Source organism: Saimiri boliviensis, chromosome 3, assembly GCF_048565385.1.
Source record: "Saimiri boliviensis isolate mSaiBol1 chromosome 3, mSaiBol1.pri, whole genome shotgun sequence".
Lineage (NCBI taxonomy): Eukaryota > Metazoa > Chordata > Mammalia > Primates > Cebidae > Saimiri > Saimiri boliviensis.
The window spans coordinates 167,290,535-167,311,984 of record NC_133451.1 but is presented as its reverse complement, the minus strand read 5'-3'; the positions used below and the strand labels follow the sequence as shown (position 1 = coordinate 167,311,984).

At 37.3% G+C, this 21,450-nt stretch overlaps 1 protein-coding gene across 4 annotated transcripts in view; it reads right to left on the bottom strand.

The window, feature by feature from the left end:
• Nucleotides 1–21,450, bottom strand: part of PRDM5 (PR/SET domain 5) — a 215,679-nt gene that overhangs the window by 185,976 nt on the left and 8,253 nt on the right. For all 4 annotated transcript variants that reach the window (XM_074396953.1, XM_074396954.1, XM_074396951.1 and 1 more), the window contains exon 2: nucleotides 14,489–14,572. In XM_074396953.1, the coding sequence (XP_074253054.1) occupies nucleotides 14,489–14,572 (84 nt within the window). The remainder of the gene's footprint in view (nucleotides 1–14,488; nucleotides 14,573–21,450) is intronic.

The following is a 21,450-nucleotide window of genomic DNA, read 5'->3' as shown; positions in this document are numbered from 1 at the left end:
CATCATCATGAAAAAGCAAAGAAAAATGTCTATAAAGTAGGCAAGTCTCAAGTAATTAAAATACTAAGGAAGTTAATCAGTTGTTTCCTTTTTTTAACCTTTAAAAAGTAACTTATTTTCTAAGAATGCCAATAGTAAAAACAGCTTATATCCTTTGCAATATATTTGTTCAATATGAATGATTTGTTGAATAATGAATATGAAATGAACTTTTATTCTATTATATTTATGTTCTAGATACTCTGCAAAGACCTGGGTAGCAAAGATAATAGTAAGATAATAAAAAGACAATGCCCTCCCTTCAAAATTCTACAATGCAGTCGACCTCACCCTGTCATCCCTCTCACTCTTATACTCTAGCTGCCCCTATCTCAAATATGTCATCACCTTCCACCCATATAGCTCAAGTCAAATACTGAAAAGTCATTCTTGACTCTTCTCTTTCAAAACACAATCCATCAGCAAGCCATACGAGTGTTAGTTACCTTCAACATACAACTGGAAGCCAACCACTTCTCACCAAATCTACTGTTAAGGCCCAAGTCCAAGCCACCATTGAATCACTCCTTGACTACAGCAACAGATATCTAGCTGGTCTCCTTGCTCCATCCTTGCCTCTCTACCTGTTCTCCACAATGCAGACACAAAGACCTTCTCAAGACATAAATCAAAGCACATCTGTCTCCTGCTCAAATCCCTTCAATGACTTCCTTCTACCACCAGAATAAACCTCGTTATCTACTCTAGAACTACCTCTCTAATCCTACAAATCACTGCTGGCCTCTCATCCACTGACCACTAGCCTAGTGGCTTTGTTTCTGTCCTTTGAACAATCTGACTTCATTGTCATCTCCGCTACAATCTGGTTTCTTCAGCCAGGTCTTCTTCAGATGGCTGCTACTCTTATTGTTTAGGTCCTACCACAACTGGACAGCCCAGCTAAAGAAGAAACCCACAGCCTAGGCATTTGATCCTGTTGTTGTTCTGTTTTATTATTTTAACTAAACATTTTATTGAAGTGTTACACAATTACTGAAAGGTGCAGAAACTTTAGCATACCTCTTAATGAATTCTCACAAAGTTAACACAGCCATATAGCTATCACATAGATCAAGAAACACTCTCCCCATACCTCTACTTCTCATCACTACCCTCAGAGTGGGGTAACCACAATCTTGATTTATAATTGCATAGATTAGCTTCATCTGCTTTCAAACTTTACATAAAGGGAATCAAACAGATATACTCCATTTTCTCTAGCTTCTTTCACTCAAGGCTATGTTACTGAGATTCACCCATGTTGCTAAGCATAGTAGAAATATATTTATTATCATGAAATCTTTATAATACTCCATTTTGGCATACCAGAACGCATTTGTCCATTTACTAGCATACGAATATTTGTGATACTTCAAGCTTGAGACAACTTCTGATAGTGCTTCTATATAAACTTTTATGCAAATCTTTTAATAACATGTTCTACTTAATATTTGTCTAGTGTAATTGCTGAATCATATCATATGCATATATTCAGCTCTAGTAGACACCACTACATAGATTTCCAAAGTAATGTGACCAATTTAAAAACCTAGAAGCACTGTTTGAGTTTCAGATAATGCTTGCAAACATTTGACACTGTCTTTTTAATTTTAATCATTTTGGTGAACATATCACGGTATCTTGTGCTTTTGATTTGCATTTCCCAGATAACAAATAAAGCTGAATATCTTTTCATGTTCATTGACCACTGGGACATTTTCTTGTATGACATGCCTTTCAAGTATTTGGCCCATGTTTCTTTTTTTAAAATTGATTTGTATAAGTTCTTACTATATTATGGATACAAATCCTTTTTCAGACAGGTATTACAAGTATCTTATCAACCTCTGTGACTTGCTTTTTCATTCTCTTTGTGGTATCTTCTGATAAAGAGTTTTCATTTTAGTGTTCACCAATTTATCATTTTTCCACTTAAGGTTAGTATTTACTGTGCTTATTTAAGAAACCTTTGACATTAAGTTTGTAAGTTTTCCCTATAAAATTTCTTCTAAAGGTTTATTGCTTTTATCTGGTATGTTTACATTTACAATCATATTAAGTTGATTTTTCATGTATGATGTGAATTAAGGGTGAAAATACTATTTTCCATATGGATATAATTTTGATTAAATATAATCCTCGAAAATGGCATCCTTTTCCCACTGTATCATTAATGTTACTTTTGTCAAAAACAGTGTGTAATTGTCTATTCTCATGACAATTCCAAAGTCCTTTTATAAATCTCATTGTATAAGTCCTCCAGTTTTGTTTTTTTACTTCAAAGCTGCCTTGATGGCACCTTAGCTTTTTATATAAATTGCAAAACCAATTTCTCCACACATCACTCTCCCTGCAAAAAAAAATAAATAAAAATAACGTTGCTAGGATTTTTATTGAGACTGCATCTTTTTAAGTTTTATTTTAGGTTCAGGGACATATGCACAGGTTTCTTATATAGGTAAACTGTGTCACAGGGTTTGGTATATAGATTATTTTATTGCTTGGGTAATAAGCATAGTACACAATAGGTAGTTTGTTGATCATCTCCCTCCTCAAGTAGGCCCTGATATTCCCTTCTTTGTCTACATGTCTACTCAGTGTTTATCTCACTTAGAAGTGATACATGTGGTATTTGATTTTTTGTTCCTGCACTAGTTCACTTAGGATTATGGCCTCTAGATTCATCAATGTTGCCGTAGAGGCATGATCTAGTTCTTTTTATGGCTGTATAGTATTCCATAGTGTACCTTTTCTTTATCTAGTCTACCACTGATGTGCAAATAGGTTGATTTTATTACTTTCTATTGTGAATAGAGCTATGATGAACATATGTGTGCATATGAACATATGTGATGAATATATTATGCATCCTTAAGATAGAATGATTTATATTCCTGTATTGGTCCATTCTCATATTGTAATACAGAAATATCTGAGCCTGGGTAATTTATTTATTTATTTTTTTTTTTCTGAGACGGAGTTTCGCTCTTGTTGCCCAGGCTGGAGTGCAATGGCGCGATCTCAGCTCACCGCAACCTCCGCCTCCTGGGTTCAGGCAATTCTCCTGCCTCAGCCTCCTGAGTAGCTGGGATTACAGGCACACGCCACCATGCCCAGCTAATTTTTAGTATTTTTAGTAGAGACGGGGTTTCACCATGTTGACCAGGTTGGTCTCGATCTCTCGACCTTGTGATCCACCCGCCTCGGCCTCCCAAAGTGCTGGGATTACAAGCTTGAGCCACCGCGCCCGGCCAGCCTGGGTAATTTATAAAGGAAAGAAATTTAATTGGCTCATGGTTTCACAGGCTGAACAGAAAGCATGGTGCTGGCATCTGCTTAGCTTCTGAGGAGGAATCAGGAAATTTATAATCATGGCTGAAGGCGAAAAAGGAGCAGGCAGTTCATATGGCCACAGCAGGAGCAAGAGAGAGGTGAGGTGAGTTGTTACACACTTTTAACTGACCAGATCTCACAAGAAGAACTCACTCATTGTCATAAGAAGAGTACCAAGAGGATGGCACTAAACTATTCATGAGAAACTCACTTCCGTGATCCACTCACCTCCCACTAGGCCCCATCTCCAATTGGGAAATCACAATTTGACATGATTTGGGTGGGAACAATATATCTAACTATATCAATTTCTTTGGGTAGATACCCAATAATGGGAATGCTAAGTCAAATGGTACACCTGTTTTTAGTTCATTGAGAAATTGCCACATCACTTTCCAAAATGGCTGAATTTATATTTCCACCAGCAATTTACAAGCAATCCCTTTTCTTCACAACCTCACCAGCATCTGTTACTTTTTTGACTAGTAGAAGCCATTCTGACTAGTGTGGGATGTAATCTCATTGTGGTTTTGATTGGCATTTCTCTAATGATTAGTGATATTGAACATTTTTTCATATGCTAGTTGGCTACACTTAGGTCCTCTTCTGAAAAATACCTGCTCATATCATTTGTCCACATTTTAATGGGGTTGCTTGGATTTTTCTTGTTAATTTGTGTAAGTACCTTACACATTCTGGATATTAGAATTTTGTCAGATGTGTAGTTAGTAAATATTTTCTCCCTTTCTGTAGGCTGTTTATTGTTCATAGTTTCTTTTGTGGTACAGAAGCTCTTTAAGCTTCATTGGTCAATTTTTGTTTTTGTTGAAATTGGTTATGGCATCTTTGCCATAAAATCTTTCATGAGACCTATGTCCAGGGCAGTATTTCCTCAAATTTTTTGGAATAGTTTCAGTAGGAATGTCACCAGCTCTTCTGTATATATCTGGCAGAATTTGATTGTGAATCCTAGGCTTTTTCTGGTTGTTAGGCTTTTTTATTACTGATTCAGTTTCTCAACTCATTATTGGTCTGTTCAAAGATTCCATTTCTTCCTGGTTCAATCTTGGGAGGTTGTATGTCTCCAGCAATGTATCCATTTTCTTCTAGGCTAATTTGTGTGCATAGAGGTTTTCATAATTGTCTCTGAGATTTTTTTCTGTTTCTGTGGGATTGGTAGTAATGTCTCCATTGTCATTTCTGACTCTGCTTATTTAAATCTTCTCTGTTTTTCCTTATTAGTCTAACTGGTGGTCCATTGATGCTATTTATGCTTTCAAAGAACTAGCTTCTGGACTCTTTGATCTTCTGTGTGGTTTTTCACATCTATTACCTTCCATTCAAATCTGATTTTTGGTTATTTCTTGTAGTCTGCTAGCTTTGGGGTTAGCTTGCTCTTGTTTCTCTACGTGTGATGTTAGGCTGTTCATTTGAGATCTTTCTTGTTATTTGAGACAGAGTCTTGCTCCGTCCCCCAGGCTGGAGTGCAGCAACACATTCTCAGCTCACCACAACCTCTGTCTCCTTGCTTCAAGCAATTCTCCTGCCTCAGCCTCCTGGTAGCTGGGATTGCAGGCACCCACAATCATGCCTAGCTAATTTTTGTATTTTTAGTAGACACAGGATTCCACTATGTTGGCCAGGCTGTTCTCAAACTCCTAACCTCAAGCAATCTACCTGCTTCAGCCTCCCGAAGTGCTGGGATTACAGGCATGAGCCACTTTCTAACTTTATTTGAATGTTTAGCACCATAAACTTCCCTCTTAACACTGGTTTAGCTGTGTCCCCAAGATTCTGGTATGGTGTATCTTTGCTCTCATTAGTTTCAAAGAATTTCTTGATTTGGGCCTTAATTTCACTGTTTACACAAAAGTCATTCAGGAGTAGGTTAATTTTCATATAACTGTGTAGCTTTGAGTGATTTTCTTAATATTAATTTCTACTTACTTTGCACTATGGTCTGAAAATGTGTTTGTTGTGATTTTAGGGTTTTTCTTTTTTCATTTGCCAAGGATTGCTTAATGCCTATGTTGTCAATTTTAGAGTATGTACCACCTGCAAATGAGAAAAATGTATATTCTGTTGTTTCAGGGTACAGAGTTCTGTAATGTCTGCTGGGCCTATTTGGTTAAGGGTTGTGTCCAGGTCCCAAACATCCTGATTGTTTTCTGTCTCAATGATCTGTCTAATACCGTCAAGTGGAGCACTGAAGTCTCCTACTATGATTGTGTGGTTATTTAAGTCTCTTTGTAGATCTATAAGAACTCATTTTATGAATCCAGATGTTCCTTGTGTTTGGTGTTTTGGTTCGTAGGATTCTCTCATGTAGGAACCACAGTTGGCAGACAGGCCATATGCTTGCCAGGTCAGCCCTACTCTGCTGTCTGAGTGCTTCACAGGGGGCACCTGCCCACAGAGTTTAGGCAGAAGCACCACCACTGGGCCAGAAGCTCTAATGGGTGTGGTCATCTGGATATGAGAGGTGGAGGAGGATAAAGTCACCTACTTGCTGCCTGGGTGCTTCCCAGAAAAACAGAAGGTTGTATCTGCCGGCTAAGTTCACATAGAAGTGGAACTACTGACTGGGCTGGCAGCTGTCAGGTATTGCCTGACTGGCTACCAGTGGTGGTGGTGGGTGGGGTCTTCTAGGGTCTCCCACCCTGCCACCTGGGTACTTCTGAGGACAGCAGAAGGTTGCAGCTGCACCAAGTTCAGGCAGAAGCAGAACTAGGCCAGAAGTTGGCACTGAGCTCCATGCAATGAAGTAGAGCAATCTTACTGCTCCCAGACCCCATGACTGAAGCCTCTGTTGGGGCTACAGTGCCAGTGGTGGTCTGCTACAGGGCCCAAGGCTTATTAAAGTCTCCTTGGACTCAAGAGTTGCCCCTGAAAAACATCCTGATAGCTCTGTGCCTCCATCCAGAAGCACGATGGCAGAGTGCTGGGGAACCAGGGGGATTCTCCCATTCCCAGTCTTGCAGAGGTCCCTCTGGAAAGCGTGAATTCCTTAGGGGGCTCTCATTCACTAACCCTTTCTCATGTCAGAGAGGTTCTCCTGCCTCCACAGTGAGCCTAGACAGGCTGGTGTCCAGCTTTATTCCTCTCTGCTGTGTCTCCCTGCTGCCTTAATGGATTCCCATGTGGCTTCTGATTATTGGCCTGTGGTGCACATGAACTGCCTCTAGTCCACCATCTTGGTCCCTCCCCTGAGACTGTATCTTTTGAAATCTGTTGACTTGCACTCTATGACTCAGCATATAGTTAATTCACTAAGTATTCCATGTACATTATTTGATCAACTGTCAGTGGATACAGTATTCTACATTTGTCAGTTAGGTCTTTTGTATTAATTGTATTGATTGAATTATCTATATATCATTTCCAGGTTATTTTTTCCTCCTTATTCTACCAGCAATTGTTGTGCTTCAGTCTCCCATTAGGATTATTCATTCACCTATTTCTACTGCTAATTTTTTTAGTTTTTGCTTTCACTAGAATGTATTGACCCTCTTTACTTCTAGTACTGTTTTGAACCTCTTTATTTCTAGTAATAAATATTTCTTGTAATGTATTGACCCTACTTATTTCTAGTAATGTTTCTTCCTTAAAGAGCATTTTATCAAATATTAGTATGGTTAACCTAATATCATTTGTATTTGCATATTTGTTTCATTCTTTTATTTTCAGGATTTCTGTGTCTTTAAATTTCAAAATTGTCTCTAAAGAGGTATCAGGTTTGTTCTTTGGTCCAATTCATTAATAGTAAGTCTTAAATTGAAATGCTCAGTTCATTTAAATTTAGCACAACTATTGATCTAATTGGATTTATAGTTACCATCTTACTATTTTCTGTATGACACATTGTCTCTTTCTCCTCACTCCTTGCCTTCTTTTTGGATTAATAAAACCATTTTATCTTCCTATTTTTTCCTTGTATTAACTTTTTAGTTAAAACCATCTTTTACTATTATTGTAGTTAGATTATACAGTTACATAACTTTACTTAATTTATTTATTAGAAACTTGGAACACTTTAATTAGTTACTTCCCTGCAGGCTTTCAAATTGTTCTTATATAAATTGCATGTATTTTTAAACCAACATTGTTATTGTTTAATACCAACAATATTTATGTCTATTCCCCAATACGGTCACCCTTTATTGCTCTTCACTCCTTTCTGTATTTCCACATTTCCATCAGGATTTCTCTTCCTTCTTCGTGAAGAACTCCCTCTACTTTCGTATTTTTTCTAGTACAAGTCGGCTGGTGATAAAGTCTCAGTGTTTGCTTGTTTGAAAACATCTTTATTTGCCTTTAATTTTTGACAACACTAATCAATGAAACTTGGAGAATCTGAAGTTTATCTGTTCTGAGAAAAAGGCCTCAAATCCTTCATGTATACATTTAGTTTTATTGTAAACACAAAATAAACATATATGTATTTTTAGGGTTTAAAACTGAGAATCTTCTTTCCTTTCCCATGAAAGAAAAGTAGAATTTACAAATGAAAAGGGACAAAATTAAAATAGAGAATGTCAATTTCAAGGATCTTACATATTTTAGATGCTCTTTTAAGTAGTAGAACTCAAGTCATCACTAGAAGATAATTTTGTTTTAAAAATATGAGTTAAACTTCAGTTACCTATGCACAAATAGAAGACATGCTGTCAAAATACCCACTTAAAGCCATTATCATTTCTGCTTCTGCTCCATTCTCTCTCCTCTCCTTGTAACACTAAATAACCAAACATCACAAATCCATCCTTTCCTGACTTAATTCCATTTTCTTTTTTTTTTATTTAACAAGACAAAGTGCATGTACATGACAATGTTAAATGTCCATAATCACAGGCACAGTGTAATCTCTGAATTCTTTAGAGAAAGTAAAATCAAGAATTTTGTACACTAATGCAAGGAGGATAAGTACACTCTAGATTCCAGCAAAACAAAGGGAGAAACTTTTCTTCTTTCCCACAGTGCATGTTGATATGTTAATTCCACATCACTACATTCACTTCTTTTTTTAAGACAAGAAACTTGGAACAGAAATGGGTAGAGATGTTTTTTTCCATTGTATTTTGCTCAAGAGTCTCCCACAAGTAAGTGAAGAACCAGATTAGGGAGAGAGAAAGAAAGAGATCTTCTTTCCCAACGAACGCAAAATTTCTAAAAATAAAAGGAGTCAGAATCTATCAGTATTCCACTAGTCTTCCTCCTCTTCTACCTTCCTCCCTCTTCTACATCATCACCATCTTCATCTTCTTTCCCTCTGCCCTCATCTTCTTCATCAAAATATATTCCAAGTCTTCGTCATCAACATGAACATCAGCTTCTTCTCCTTCCCCATCTTTTTATCTAGCATATAGGAAACCAAGCTGTGCTTTAATAGCAGGTGTTCGTTTTGTTTCAGTTTGAGACAGGGTCTTGTTCTGTAGCCCAGGCTGGCGACATCATAGCTCAGTGACATCTCAACCTCCTCGACTCAAATTATCCTCTCACATCAGTCTCATGAGTAGCTAGGACTACAGGCATGTACCACCATGACCAGCTACTTTCTTTATTTTTTGTACAGATAGGGTCTTTCTTTGTTCAGTTATCTGGAAATCCTCAGAACAGAGTTCTTTTAGGTTTTATGGAAGCTTCATTACTAGGCATGATTGATATTAGTCACTATCCTCTCCCTAGAGGTGAGGTGGCCCAGGGGACTGAAAGTTCCAACCCTCTAATCACATGTTTGTTTCTACTGACAAACAGTCTCATCCTGAGGCCACCAGTCATCACATTAGCATACAAAAAACACTCTTATACTCTAGTGATTCCAAGCATTTTAGGAGTTATATGTCAAGAAACTAGATAAGGACCAAATATATATTTCATAATATCACACGTGCTCATTAACAAAATAGATATTTTATCTTCATCTGGCTCCTATCTGTTCTTCATTGGTTCAAATTAATAACCAAAGAGAAAGAGGTTATTAACTAAGAACCATCACCAGTGTGTAAGTGAAGAGGGTTGTAAGGATTAGAAAAGAGGTTTCCAGAAACAATTCATATATATTTTAACTTATATTTTAAAACCCTTGTACAGAAGGATCCCCAACTCATCTAGCATGTACACTTATTTTGAAATAGTTTGCTATAGCTGTAAGAGATTCACAATCATACAAAAACAGCTGCAAATCTTACAATGATATCTTTTAATAGTTACATTTTGTGGAGTTTGGGGGGTTGTTTATTTCTTAAAAACGCTTTAACACAACAGGTAATTCCCATGCAAAATCAAAATCTAAAGGTAAAAAGACTATATAGTAATAACAAAAGTCGCCTTCTCTTTCTTGCCACCCATTACTTTTCCTTAGAGACAGCTATTGTTACCCATTCACTTATATTTTAGGTACATGAAGCATTTTTATATATGTCCTTATGTATTTAAATAAACAAATGATAGATTATGTACAAGTCTCCATCCTTTAAAATTTTTTAAAAATTTATTTATTTTGAGGCATAGTTTCACTCTTGTTGCTCAAGCTGGAGTGTAATAGTGCAATCTCGGCTCACCGCAGCCTCTGCTGCTGTGTTCAAGTGATTCTCCTGCCTCAGCCTCCTGAGTGGCTGGGATTACAGGCATGCATCACCACACCCGGCTAATTTTGTACTTTTAGTAGAGACAGGGTTTCTCTATGTTGGTAAGGCTGGTCTCAGACTCCCAACCTCAGGTGATGTGCCTGCCTCGGCCTCCCAAAGCGCTGAAATTACAGGCGTGAGCCACCATGCCTGACCTACATTTTAAAATATTTTGTTTTTATTTCAATAGCTTTGGGGGGTACAAGTGGTTTCTGGTTATATGGATGAATATACTTTCTACAGTGGTGAATTCTGAGATTTTTAGTGTACCTGTCACTTGAGCAGTATAGACTGTACCCAATACACAGTCTTTTATCCCTCACCCTTTTCCCAGCATAATGGCTATATTTTGAAAACATGTTATTTATCCAGTCCACAGAATCAGAAACTGCCCACAAAAATAAATAAAATCATGATAATCTGATACACTGGATTTTATAATATGCAACTATCTAGTAGGTGTAATGACTAATTGCCCTGGTAATACATTAGCCTCTGATGTAAAACAGTTTTTTTATGAATGCTCCAGGAGATAGATGTAGGAAAATAAACACATATAAAACTTGTTAAATGCCATTAAGTCAGGCTGGTGCAGGTGACATGCATGGCTCTCACAGTGCTCTGTGTATACCACATTGCGTTATATCCAGAACCCTTCCTAATGAGGCCATGGTTTTTTTTTAAAAAGCAAAGTTCAAGCTCTATTTGTTTTGGTTTTTGTCCTAATGTTCCTTCTGTTGAGATAAATATTTTTTTACATAAGTTATGGATGATATAAGGCATTTAAGTAAAAGAGACTTGACTATTTCCTTTGAAAATGCCACCCAGAATTAAGATACGTTACTTGAAACTTTAGTTTGTATCTGGTTCTTTAGGATTCTGCATGTAGTAAGAGCTGTCTTTCCATAGAGGGACCACCCAGTGTACTGAACTGTGACATGGGATATGGCTCCACCAGCAGCAGATCACACCACCGAACACCCACTGCATCTATCGAAATGTTCAAAGACTAACAGGTAAATGCAGACTCAGCATGAGTGAGAGAAAAAGAGGGGAATGACACAGAGACCTTGTGATTTCAGAGCAGATGCAAAGCTCAAGAATAAAGGACTCCACTGGAAACAGGATAACATCAAGTTCCAACTTATTAGGCCAGTTTCTACATAAAGCCTCTTACAAGCAATCCCAAAGAATCACTTTGGAAATGGACAGAAAGACCCACAACCAATAGAGGAGAGCTGTCTGGAAGATTCCAGCAGCTACTGAATTCACCAGCAGCTACTTTAAAACAACTGAATAACAGTCAGAAGAGGTAGCAAATAAAATGCACAAATTGTGTTGCATTCCACAGGTTCCAAAACTTGAAGTTATATGCTGGAAGCACAGAGCCAGTGCCTGGGGAAAATGTATTTGAACTGTGGTTTGAAATATCTAAGAAAATATTACAGAAAGAGGATGTCTTAGAGATGTAAAAAACAAAGAATTATTGAGAGTTTAGCCAATAGTAGTACATGAACGGATTTAGGTCATAGGTTGAGTCTGAATTAATGGAGAATGGTAGGAAATTTATCGCAAGCTCCAAACTACCTACAAAAAGTAGATAGAAAGACTTCTAATTAAGGAAAGAATGGAATACAATGTAGACAACCCCAACTCTATTAAAAGCAAAATTAGCCAGGCGTAGTGGTATGCACCTGTATTCCCAGCTACTCGGGAGGCTGAGGCAGGATAACCTCTTGAACCTGAGAGGTGGAGGTTGCAGTGAGCCAAGAACATGCCACTGTACTCCAGCCTGGTGTTAAATTGTCATAAGGAAGCATTTACAGTCAAACACTGGTTCCTAACCTCAAGCTCTGTAATGCACCTGAGGCCTGAGAAATCCAGGGTTCTTCTGCTTAAGCACTTAATTTTAAAAGAAAAGTAAAAATCTGAGGTGATCAAGAAGAATTAAAGGCCAATAATACTCAGTCTATTCAGAGACTAAGCTTGAATTCTGTGACCAATACAGAAAGAAACTGAGGTACTAGTGAGTGCTCTGAGGTAGTGGGCATCAGTAGAAGGAGAGGTGGCAGCAGACACTATCAGTGCTCCCCATGATCCTAAGATCCCTTCATACACTGTCCCGTGCTCACAGAGGCTCACACCTACCAGGAAGCTAAATCCTGACTGATATCTCCAAGTTCTTTGGTATGAAATCCCCCCCCACCCTCGGGGCTCTTGGCCTTATCCACAAGGACCACTGGCATTATAGGCAGAATACAGGTATAAACTGAGAAAGTTATGCCACATGCTCTCTCACATGATGTCATTTCCCAGACACTACCTTCCCAGAAAATTAAGACCTTATAGAAAAATAGTGAAAGCCATTAAGATGTTTAAATTCATAAAAGTAAATAAAACAGCAGGCTAAATTCAGACAACATCAATAACATTTGTCACTTAAATTATCATGAGGACTATATTATTAATTTCCGTTTTCTATCACTTGCACTGAAGAAACCTTTCAGAATCCTTTCTCAGGCACCTTCACTCACCACCCACAGCAGTTTCAACAATACAGGTGATGCTTAAAAATGCATTTTGCTTACAGATAATACACAAAGTTTTATGTGTCAACTTGAATAGGCTATACTACTCAATTATTTAACCAAACACTGATACCAGAGTAGCTGTAAAGGTATTTTGTAGATGCAGTTAACATCTACAATCAGTTTACTGTAAGTAAAGGAGATGAACCTCCATGATGTGTGAGGCCCTCATCCATTTAGTCACAGCCCTTAAAAGCAAAAACAAGGTATCCTGGAGAAGAAATTCTGCCTCAAGACAGCAGCATCACCTTCTGCCTGAGTTTCCAGCCTCAGGACCTGCCCGACAGATGTCAGACTTGCTACCACCACAATAACATAATACCTTAAAATAAACAAACATACATATATACATATATATATCCTCCTTGGTTCTATTTCTCTGAAGACCCTTCCTGATACATGCACAGAGAGACTTCCTATGTGCAGTTTTTACTCCAGTTTTCCAACCTTTTCTGATTGTATAATCTCTATTCCTACTTGTACCTCAGCTCTTAACCTCCTCATAGAAACCATCAAAGAGTCTTGTGTCACATTACAATGTTTCAGTGAATAGTGAACCGTATACACAATTGTGGTTTCATATGATAATAATATTATATTCTTACGGTACTATTTCTGTATTTAAACCTTTTTCAGTTTCATTTTTTAGAGAAGGGGTCCCTTCTGTTGCCTAGGCTGGAGTGCATTGGCAAGATCGCAGTTCATTGCAGCCTTGCTCTTGGCTCAGGCAATCCTCCCACCTCAACCTCCTGAGTAGATGGAACTACAGGCATGTGCCACAAGGCCCAGCTAAATTTATATATATATATATATATATATATATATATATATATATATATATATATAAAATACATATTAAATATGTATACACATATATATAATATATAAATATATAAAATATATATGTACAAATATATATATATATATTAGAGATGGGGTTGCTATGTTGCTCAGGCTGGGCTCCAACTCCTGGCCTCAATTCTCCTGCCTTAGCCTCCTGAGTAGCTGGAATTAGGCACAAGCCACTGTGCCTAGCTTATTTAGAATATGTTGGATACACAAATACTTGCCACTGTCTTCCAATTGCCTCCATTATTCAGTACAGTAACATGCTGTAAAGGTTTATAGCCCAGGAGCAATAGGCTATACCACATAGCTTAGGAGTGGGGTAGGCTATACCATCTAGGCTTGTACAAATATGCTCTATGATGTTCACTTGATGATGCATTTCTTAGAACAAACCCCTGTCATTAATCAACACATGAATATATAATTCCTGGGACTGAGTTTTCCAAATTTTTGTTTCAACAGACTACACTGCTGCTTTCCTATTTTGATCACTTGGGCCCTTTTTCTAATACTTAAAAAAGAACAGCAACAAATATAATTGGCATAAACTAGGATGAAAATTCTTATAAAATGAAGACATATAGATCTCTGCATAAGTGAAACTCTAGACTGCAAAAGACTGTCTAGCGTTACAGCTCCTTAACTGTGTTTTTAAAGGTAAGGTACATTTTAAGGCAAGATTTTTTGTTACAGCATAAAACTGAAAATTGTTTCTATATAATTAGAACTTCAACTAGTAATAAAAAAAAATTAAGTATAATTTTATTTACAGAAGTCAAATTCTAAATTCAGGACATGCTTATTTTGAAATTCAAACATCATTACACAGGAAAAACATTTTTCGATGATGAACTTCAGAGCTCTAAAACAACTGTCTAGTGAGATATTTCAACAGTCTTTCTTAAAAAAAAAAAGCTAAACTTTCCTTAAAAACGGAAACATTTCAATACTTAAATACTTAACTGGAATCTAAATGATATTGATTCCAGCCTTAAAAATGCATTAAATGATACAAAAGAAATATAATTTAACATTAAAATATCATATCCTCACCTCCCACATTAACCTGTAATCCATATTTTCATCCAAGTCTTCAGGCATTCTCTTCTCTCCAGCAAAGGGTCCGAACTTTTCACCCTGAGTAACAATGATTATATTGAAAAAAGATTAGTACAATACATCAACATACTAAAATAAACTATTTTTTTCTTCCGGAATGTTTTTCTGCAAATCTTCATGCCCAATGAAGAGACATTTTAAAATATCAACTAATTTACCCAACACAAAATGTTTACATATTTACGATCCAACTTAATCTGTTTTTAGCCTAAAACGCTAACTCCACAACATAGGAGCCAACATAAAAGGGTTCAATCACTTAACTTGCAAATTCTAACAAGGCACTGGACACTGTATTTCATATGTATCAATCCTCTTCATAGTTTCTGGCAAGAGGTCTTGAAAAAAGCACTGAGTTTTGTCTGACTTGAGAGACAAGCCCACCGGGCAGAAAATCACCTGGTTTCCATAAAAATCATAAATTCATCCCTATTATGGGCAAGAAAGAAGTGGGCTTGCCATTCTCAAAGGAAGAGTGTTCATAAATAAACTTTAAATTTGCCTGCCAATCTTTCAAACAGGCAAATTAGCACACTTTAAACCAGGCTTTCTCGAAGTGTGTGCTTTGAAGCCCACCTGCACGACAAACACCAGTGCTGCCAGTTTGAGATGCAGAATTCTGGTGTCTGTTAAAATCAGAATCTGGAAGTAAGCTGTCTTTCAATCTACCCTGAAGGGACTTTTAAGGACATGTTCAATGGGCAAGCAACACTCTTCTCTCTAAAGTGAAGAAAGCAGGGACTGCAGAGAAAGTGTAAATGAGTTGAATTTGTCCAACCAGATATTTTGTTAAAATGTTGCAAAGGAGACACACAGCCACTTGTGCTTCTAAACCTGCCTACGACTATTTTTCAGCACAATCCTCCCCTTTGCATGGAGGTGATGAAAGAAAAAAAGTCAACAATATCTCTTTTGATGAACATTGTAAGGAGAAAAGATAACCACCAAGGCAATATTTCAAGGACATAAATTACTAAATAAACAGCAGAACACACAACTTCTGAGAAAAGTAAAATTTTTAAGCTTAAAGAAATTACAGCCGGGCGCGGTGGCTCAAGCCTGTAATCCCAGCACTTTGGGAGGCCGAGGCGGGTGGATCACGAGGTCGAGAGATCGAGACCATCCTGGTCAACATGGTGAAACCCCGTCTCTACTAAAAATATAAAAAATTAGCTGGGCATGGTGGCGCGTGCCTGTAATCCCAGCTACTCAGGAGGTTGAGGCAGGAGAATTGCTTGAACCCAGGAGGCGGAGGTTGCGGTGAGCCAAGATCGCGCCATTGCACTCCAGCCTGGGTAACAAGAGTGAAACTCCGTCTCAAAAAAGAAATTACAAATATTAATAGTTAAACCAGCCCTCTCATTTGATAGATGAAGAGGTCCTGAGAAGCCATAAATATTGGCAGAGCCAGGAAGACCATTAATTTAATGTTAACTTAGGGGAAGAAAATACCCACAGAAATTCTTCAAATCAAGACTATAATTGTAAGTAACTTAAACAGAGGCAGAGCAAAGAAACAGGGAAATTTCTGACTATTCAAAACATTAGAGATACTAATACAAAGTTTAGACAGCCAATGTCAGAGAAGCCAGAGAAACCTGCTCCGCTTCACAATCCGCTAATGCCTCACTAGTCCCCTCATGCTAAAACGGGCATTCAACAATATCACACTCAAACACGATAGCCCCAGAGAGGCTTTCTTTACAAAGTAATCACTTCTCTCCTCCAGATGGCACCTAACCAGGATTTGATGTCAGGTAGGAAAAGCTCCACAAGAACAGGGGAAAAGAGTTAACACCTACTGAACTACCATGTGCCATGCTCCAAATAATCCTATGTGGAGTTTCCCCATTTAACAACTGAAAATTGAGGCCCAGAGTTTAAATAGCTTGTTTGCTTAAGGTCAATCAGCTGGCGATGAACAGACATAGTATCAGGAACCAGTGGCTTATTCTGAGTGAAGAGCTCAGGCACCATCCACTTCACCAAGCCAACACTCAGAACCCTGACAGACAGCTGTATGGCCCACTGCCGAGGCCACCTGATGCCACATCCTCAGCTTTCTGCTGACTACAATTTAGCAATGACCTGGGCCACGCAATTGCTGTGTACACACTCAATACACTGACTACTGAATTGAAGAAACTGAGTTTATGTTAAAGCCAATCTAGAAAACAGATTTTTTTTAAAAAAAGGTTATTTTGTAATAAATTTGAGGGTTAAGTATGAATGGATGAGGTTCAATTTTTGGTCCAGTCTCATGTATTTAGCCTTTATCAAGTGTTACAGAAAGTAATAATAATCTAAGTTCACACTTTCCAATGTAACTGATCTATCTAAACCACTCAGTTCCTCTTTGCAATATAAATTTGGAGGGGAAAAAAGTGAATCTATCAATTCCACAGTGTCCAGAAGACTAAAGAGGAAAGAGCAGTAACTCAAATAAATGCACTGGGATCAGGGGGAAAAAAGCCTGCTTGGATAAAGACCTAGTAAGATTACTACAGAACTTAAAGCTGTGGAAATTCAGATTAACCAGAACACTGATTTTAAAGCTTCACCATTAATAGAGAACAGTAAATCTCTATCATAAACTCAAACCGCCAAATTATAATAGTGGTTTTTAGCTTTTTACCTCAACTCTTAGTAAGAAATATATTTTGTATCTTAACCTAGCACATTCATACACACACAGAAACACACACCTATAAAACGGAGATACTTAATATTTCAAGAATAACCTTTAAAAACAAACAAACAAACAAAAACCTGTCATTACTGAGATCCAGCTCTGCCACAGAGACCCCCACCCAGGCGGCACTGAAGAAAATGAGAAGCAAACACCCAGATAGAACAACAAAATGGGTCTAACCGAGGGGCCAGCAGTCTTCCAAGCTGAGAGCCTCAGGGAGCTGACGCTGACCCACGCACTTATTCTCTCTGAACAGGTGTTGTTAACAAACAGATGTTCGGTATTTTCTCAAAACACAAAAATAAACCAGGTAGGCAGCTGGTGCCCACTTACCACTGATCACAGACAAACTGAAAAATATTCCCTACAAGGGAGCCACAGGGGCAGGGTCAGATGCACTGCACTTAAAGAATTGTTTTAACTGGTGTATGATATTTATATATTATCCTGACATTTTAGAATGCCACAAGTAGTTTTCTCCTTGGGGGGTGGGGGCAGCCAGGTTTTCCTTGCCATCGTTATTCCTAGCAAGCAATATATTCTATCATACACTCAACATTTCTCAACAACTTAACATTTCTCAGCGTGACACTGTATAAATTTCTTCAGACAATGCATTGACTCTGTATAATGTACTCTCATATTTTCTACTCTGTGTTACTTCATTACTTCATATGTCTTTTTAAAAAAGTTTTGACCCACTAAACTAATTACAGAACTCGATGATGGGCAGCAATCTACAGTTTGAAAAACAATGACATAAAAACACTGATACGGGAGGTAAATTAGCAGTCTCCTGTGAAGAAAACATACCTGAATTACCAAAGGAGATTCAAATACAGCACTCAAAACAAAACAACAACAACAAAAAGCCTTTTAAGAGTTAAAATATGTAACATTTTTATTTTCTTATTGTACCTATCTGTATTTTTCATTTTTATGAATGTGTTATTTTGTGGTTAGAAAAAAGATATTAAAAATAATAAAAATTAAGTCCTTTTAATGTTTAAAAAAATAAAAAAAACCATTAATTTACCAATATCTTCAGAGAATGAATTGAAATAGAGACAAGAATCAAATTCAAAAAATTCACTGAAAACTACACACAGATAAAAATATGATATTTAGAAACCTCACATTTTAAAAAACATAACTCCAGAGTATTTTTTAATGGGATGAGAAGTATATTAGTCTATGCCCACACTGCTAGGAAGAACTTTCCTGAGACTGGATGCTTTATAAGGGAAAGAGGTTTAATTGACTCACAGTTCCGCATTGCTAGGGAGGCCTCAGGAAACTTAGAATCATGGTAGAATGCAAAGGAGAAGCAGACACCTTCACAGCGCTGCAGGACGTAGTGAATACAAGCAGGGGAAACACTGGACACTTATAAAACCATCAGATCTCGTGAGAACTCCCTATTGTGAGAACTCACTGTCATGAGAACAGCATGGGGTAAACTGCCCCATGATCCAATTACTTCCACCTGGTCCTGTCCCTGACACATGGGGACTATAATTCAAGGTGAGATTTGGGTGGGGATACAGAGTCAAACCATATCGAGAGGCATGTATTTTTTGAAAGACAGGGTGTCACTCTTACCCCAGCTGGAGTGCAGCAGTGTGATCACTGCAGCCTCCATGTCCTGGACCAAAGCAATCTTCCTACCCCTACCTCAGCCTCCCAATAGCTAGGACTACAGGCACATGCCACCATGCCTAGCAACTTTTTTTTTTCCATAGAGACAGGGTTTCACTATGTTGCCCAGGCTGGTCTTGAACTTCTGGACTCAACCAATCCTCCCATTCAGTCTCCCAAAGTGCTAGGATTACAGCTCCCAAAGAACTATTGTACACAGTAAGAGGCAATAATTAATAAGAACAATTTTCTAAGCTAAAGATAAACCTGCTTCTGTAAATAAAATGACCTCACTCATTCCCAGTCTAGAATGATGATGATGAAGGAGCCTAGGCAGGTTCTAGTAAATTCCCTGATCTTGACTCTTACTAATTCTTACTAGCACCCAAGCAGAAATAAAAGGTAACCTGTAAAGTATAAAAAAATTAGACTGGCATCAAACACCTCCGGCTGGAACCTACAAAATAGTACAAAAACATCTACAGACTACAAGAAAAGACACAACTTGAGAATCACCAAGTCAAGAGATCCTTTATAACCAGGTGAAAAAAAGACTACTTGATAATATATACAGACTCAGAGGAAACATTACCCACATGATCTAGTTAGAAAAAAGTACCATAAATAAAAAGTCTCTAACCAAATGAACCAGGAAAAAAAGAACAGAAAATGGAAGAAGAGGGCACATACCTGGTGTATATGTACACGATTAACAACAAACTAGGTACGTGGAATATATGAGCTAAATAACTCTTGAAACCACAGGAGTTTACTTTAAAAGATTCTAGTAAGTGACCCACTATTCATCAAAACTTAGAGGAATTGCTGGGAAGGGAGACAGGAAGATAAAGTATTCTAAAAATTGCATGGGGAAGAGAGACAAGAAGGATGGAGAAGAGGGAAGTAACAGGGAAATGGAATGCCTTGTGGAAAAAACGGTGTGTTTTTGTGTCAGAAACAGTTGCACCCTAGCTATCACATAATAAAATTATGTACATCTGATTGTGAAGGAGAGGAAGAATAAATAAATTATTAAAGAAAAAGAAAAGAAGAACAAAGTAATAAGAGACAAGAAAGGAAAAAACAGTGTCCTAACCAAAAAAAAAAAAAAAAGAAAGAAAAAGAAAAAATAAGTTACAATACAAAACAATGAGAATGAAGAGGGCAAAAATAAATAAAATCAATTATATCAGTCATTATACCAAATGTGAAGGAGCAAAATTCTCCCATTAAATGAGACTATAACACTGTATTATAAACTATAATCTAGCTATATATGATTACAAAAAGATAAAATGACTAAAAATAGACTAACATGGGTGGACAAAGAGATACAAATAAAAGCCAAAAAAAAAAAAAAAAAGAAGAGCTATAGTGTCAATCTCAGAGAAGGTGAAATTAATGGGTGAATATAGTAAACAGGATAAAGGACATTATGTAATGGTAAAAACTATATTTATGAATATGACACAGTAATAAGAAACAAAACAATATTAGAAATGCAATACAAACTGGAGAGGGAGATTTTAAAGTATCTCTTTCAAAACTAGAGAGATTTGTTAAATAATTTTTTAAAAAAAGAATATAGAGAAACTGTCATTTAATTTTAAAATTTTATCTAAAAGTTCAGTTTCAACATTCTACATACATAGAATGGGAGAAAATATCTTCAAATTCTGCATCCAATGAAGGGCCAATATGCAGAATCCACAGAACTGAAACATTATCAGCATCAGTCAGAAAGTGGGCAAATGACAGACATTTCTCAAAAGATATACAAATGGCCAACAAACATGAAAAAGTGCTCAATATTATTAATCATCAGGGAAATGCAAATTAAAATCACAATGGTATACTACCTTATCGCAGCCAGAATAGCCATTATTAAAAAGTCACACACAAAAAAACAGATGTTGACATGAATGTGGTTTTTAAAAAGGAATGCTTATACACTGTTGGTGGAAATGAAAATCAGTACAGCCTCTGTGGAAACCAGTATGGAGTTGTCTAATAGAACGAAAGGCAGATCTGCCATTTGATTGAGCAACCCCACTACTGGGGTATCTCCCCTAAGGAAGAGTCACTGTATCAAAAAGACACCTGCACATGTACGTTTATCACAGTGTAATTCACAATTATAAAGATACGGAATCAACCTAAGTGCCCATTAGCCTCTAAGTGGATAAAAGAAAATGTGGTATATATATACAATGGAATACTACTCAGCCATAAAAAAATAACAAAATAATGTCTTTGACAGCAGCTTGGATTGAGCTGGAGGCCATTATTCTAAGTGAAGTAAAGCAGAAATGAAAAGCCAAATACCACATGTTCTCACTTAGAAATGGGAGCTAAGCTGTGGGTCCACAAAGGCATACAGAGTGGTATAATGAACACTGGACATTCAGAAGAAGGACTGGGAGGGATTGAGAGATAATAAACTCCATATTGGATATAATATACACTACTTGGTGAGGGGTACACCAAAATCTCAGAGTTCACCAGTATACAATTCATCCTTGTAACCAAAAACCACTTGTATCCCTAATGCTATTGAAATAAAAAA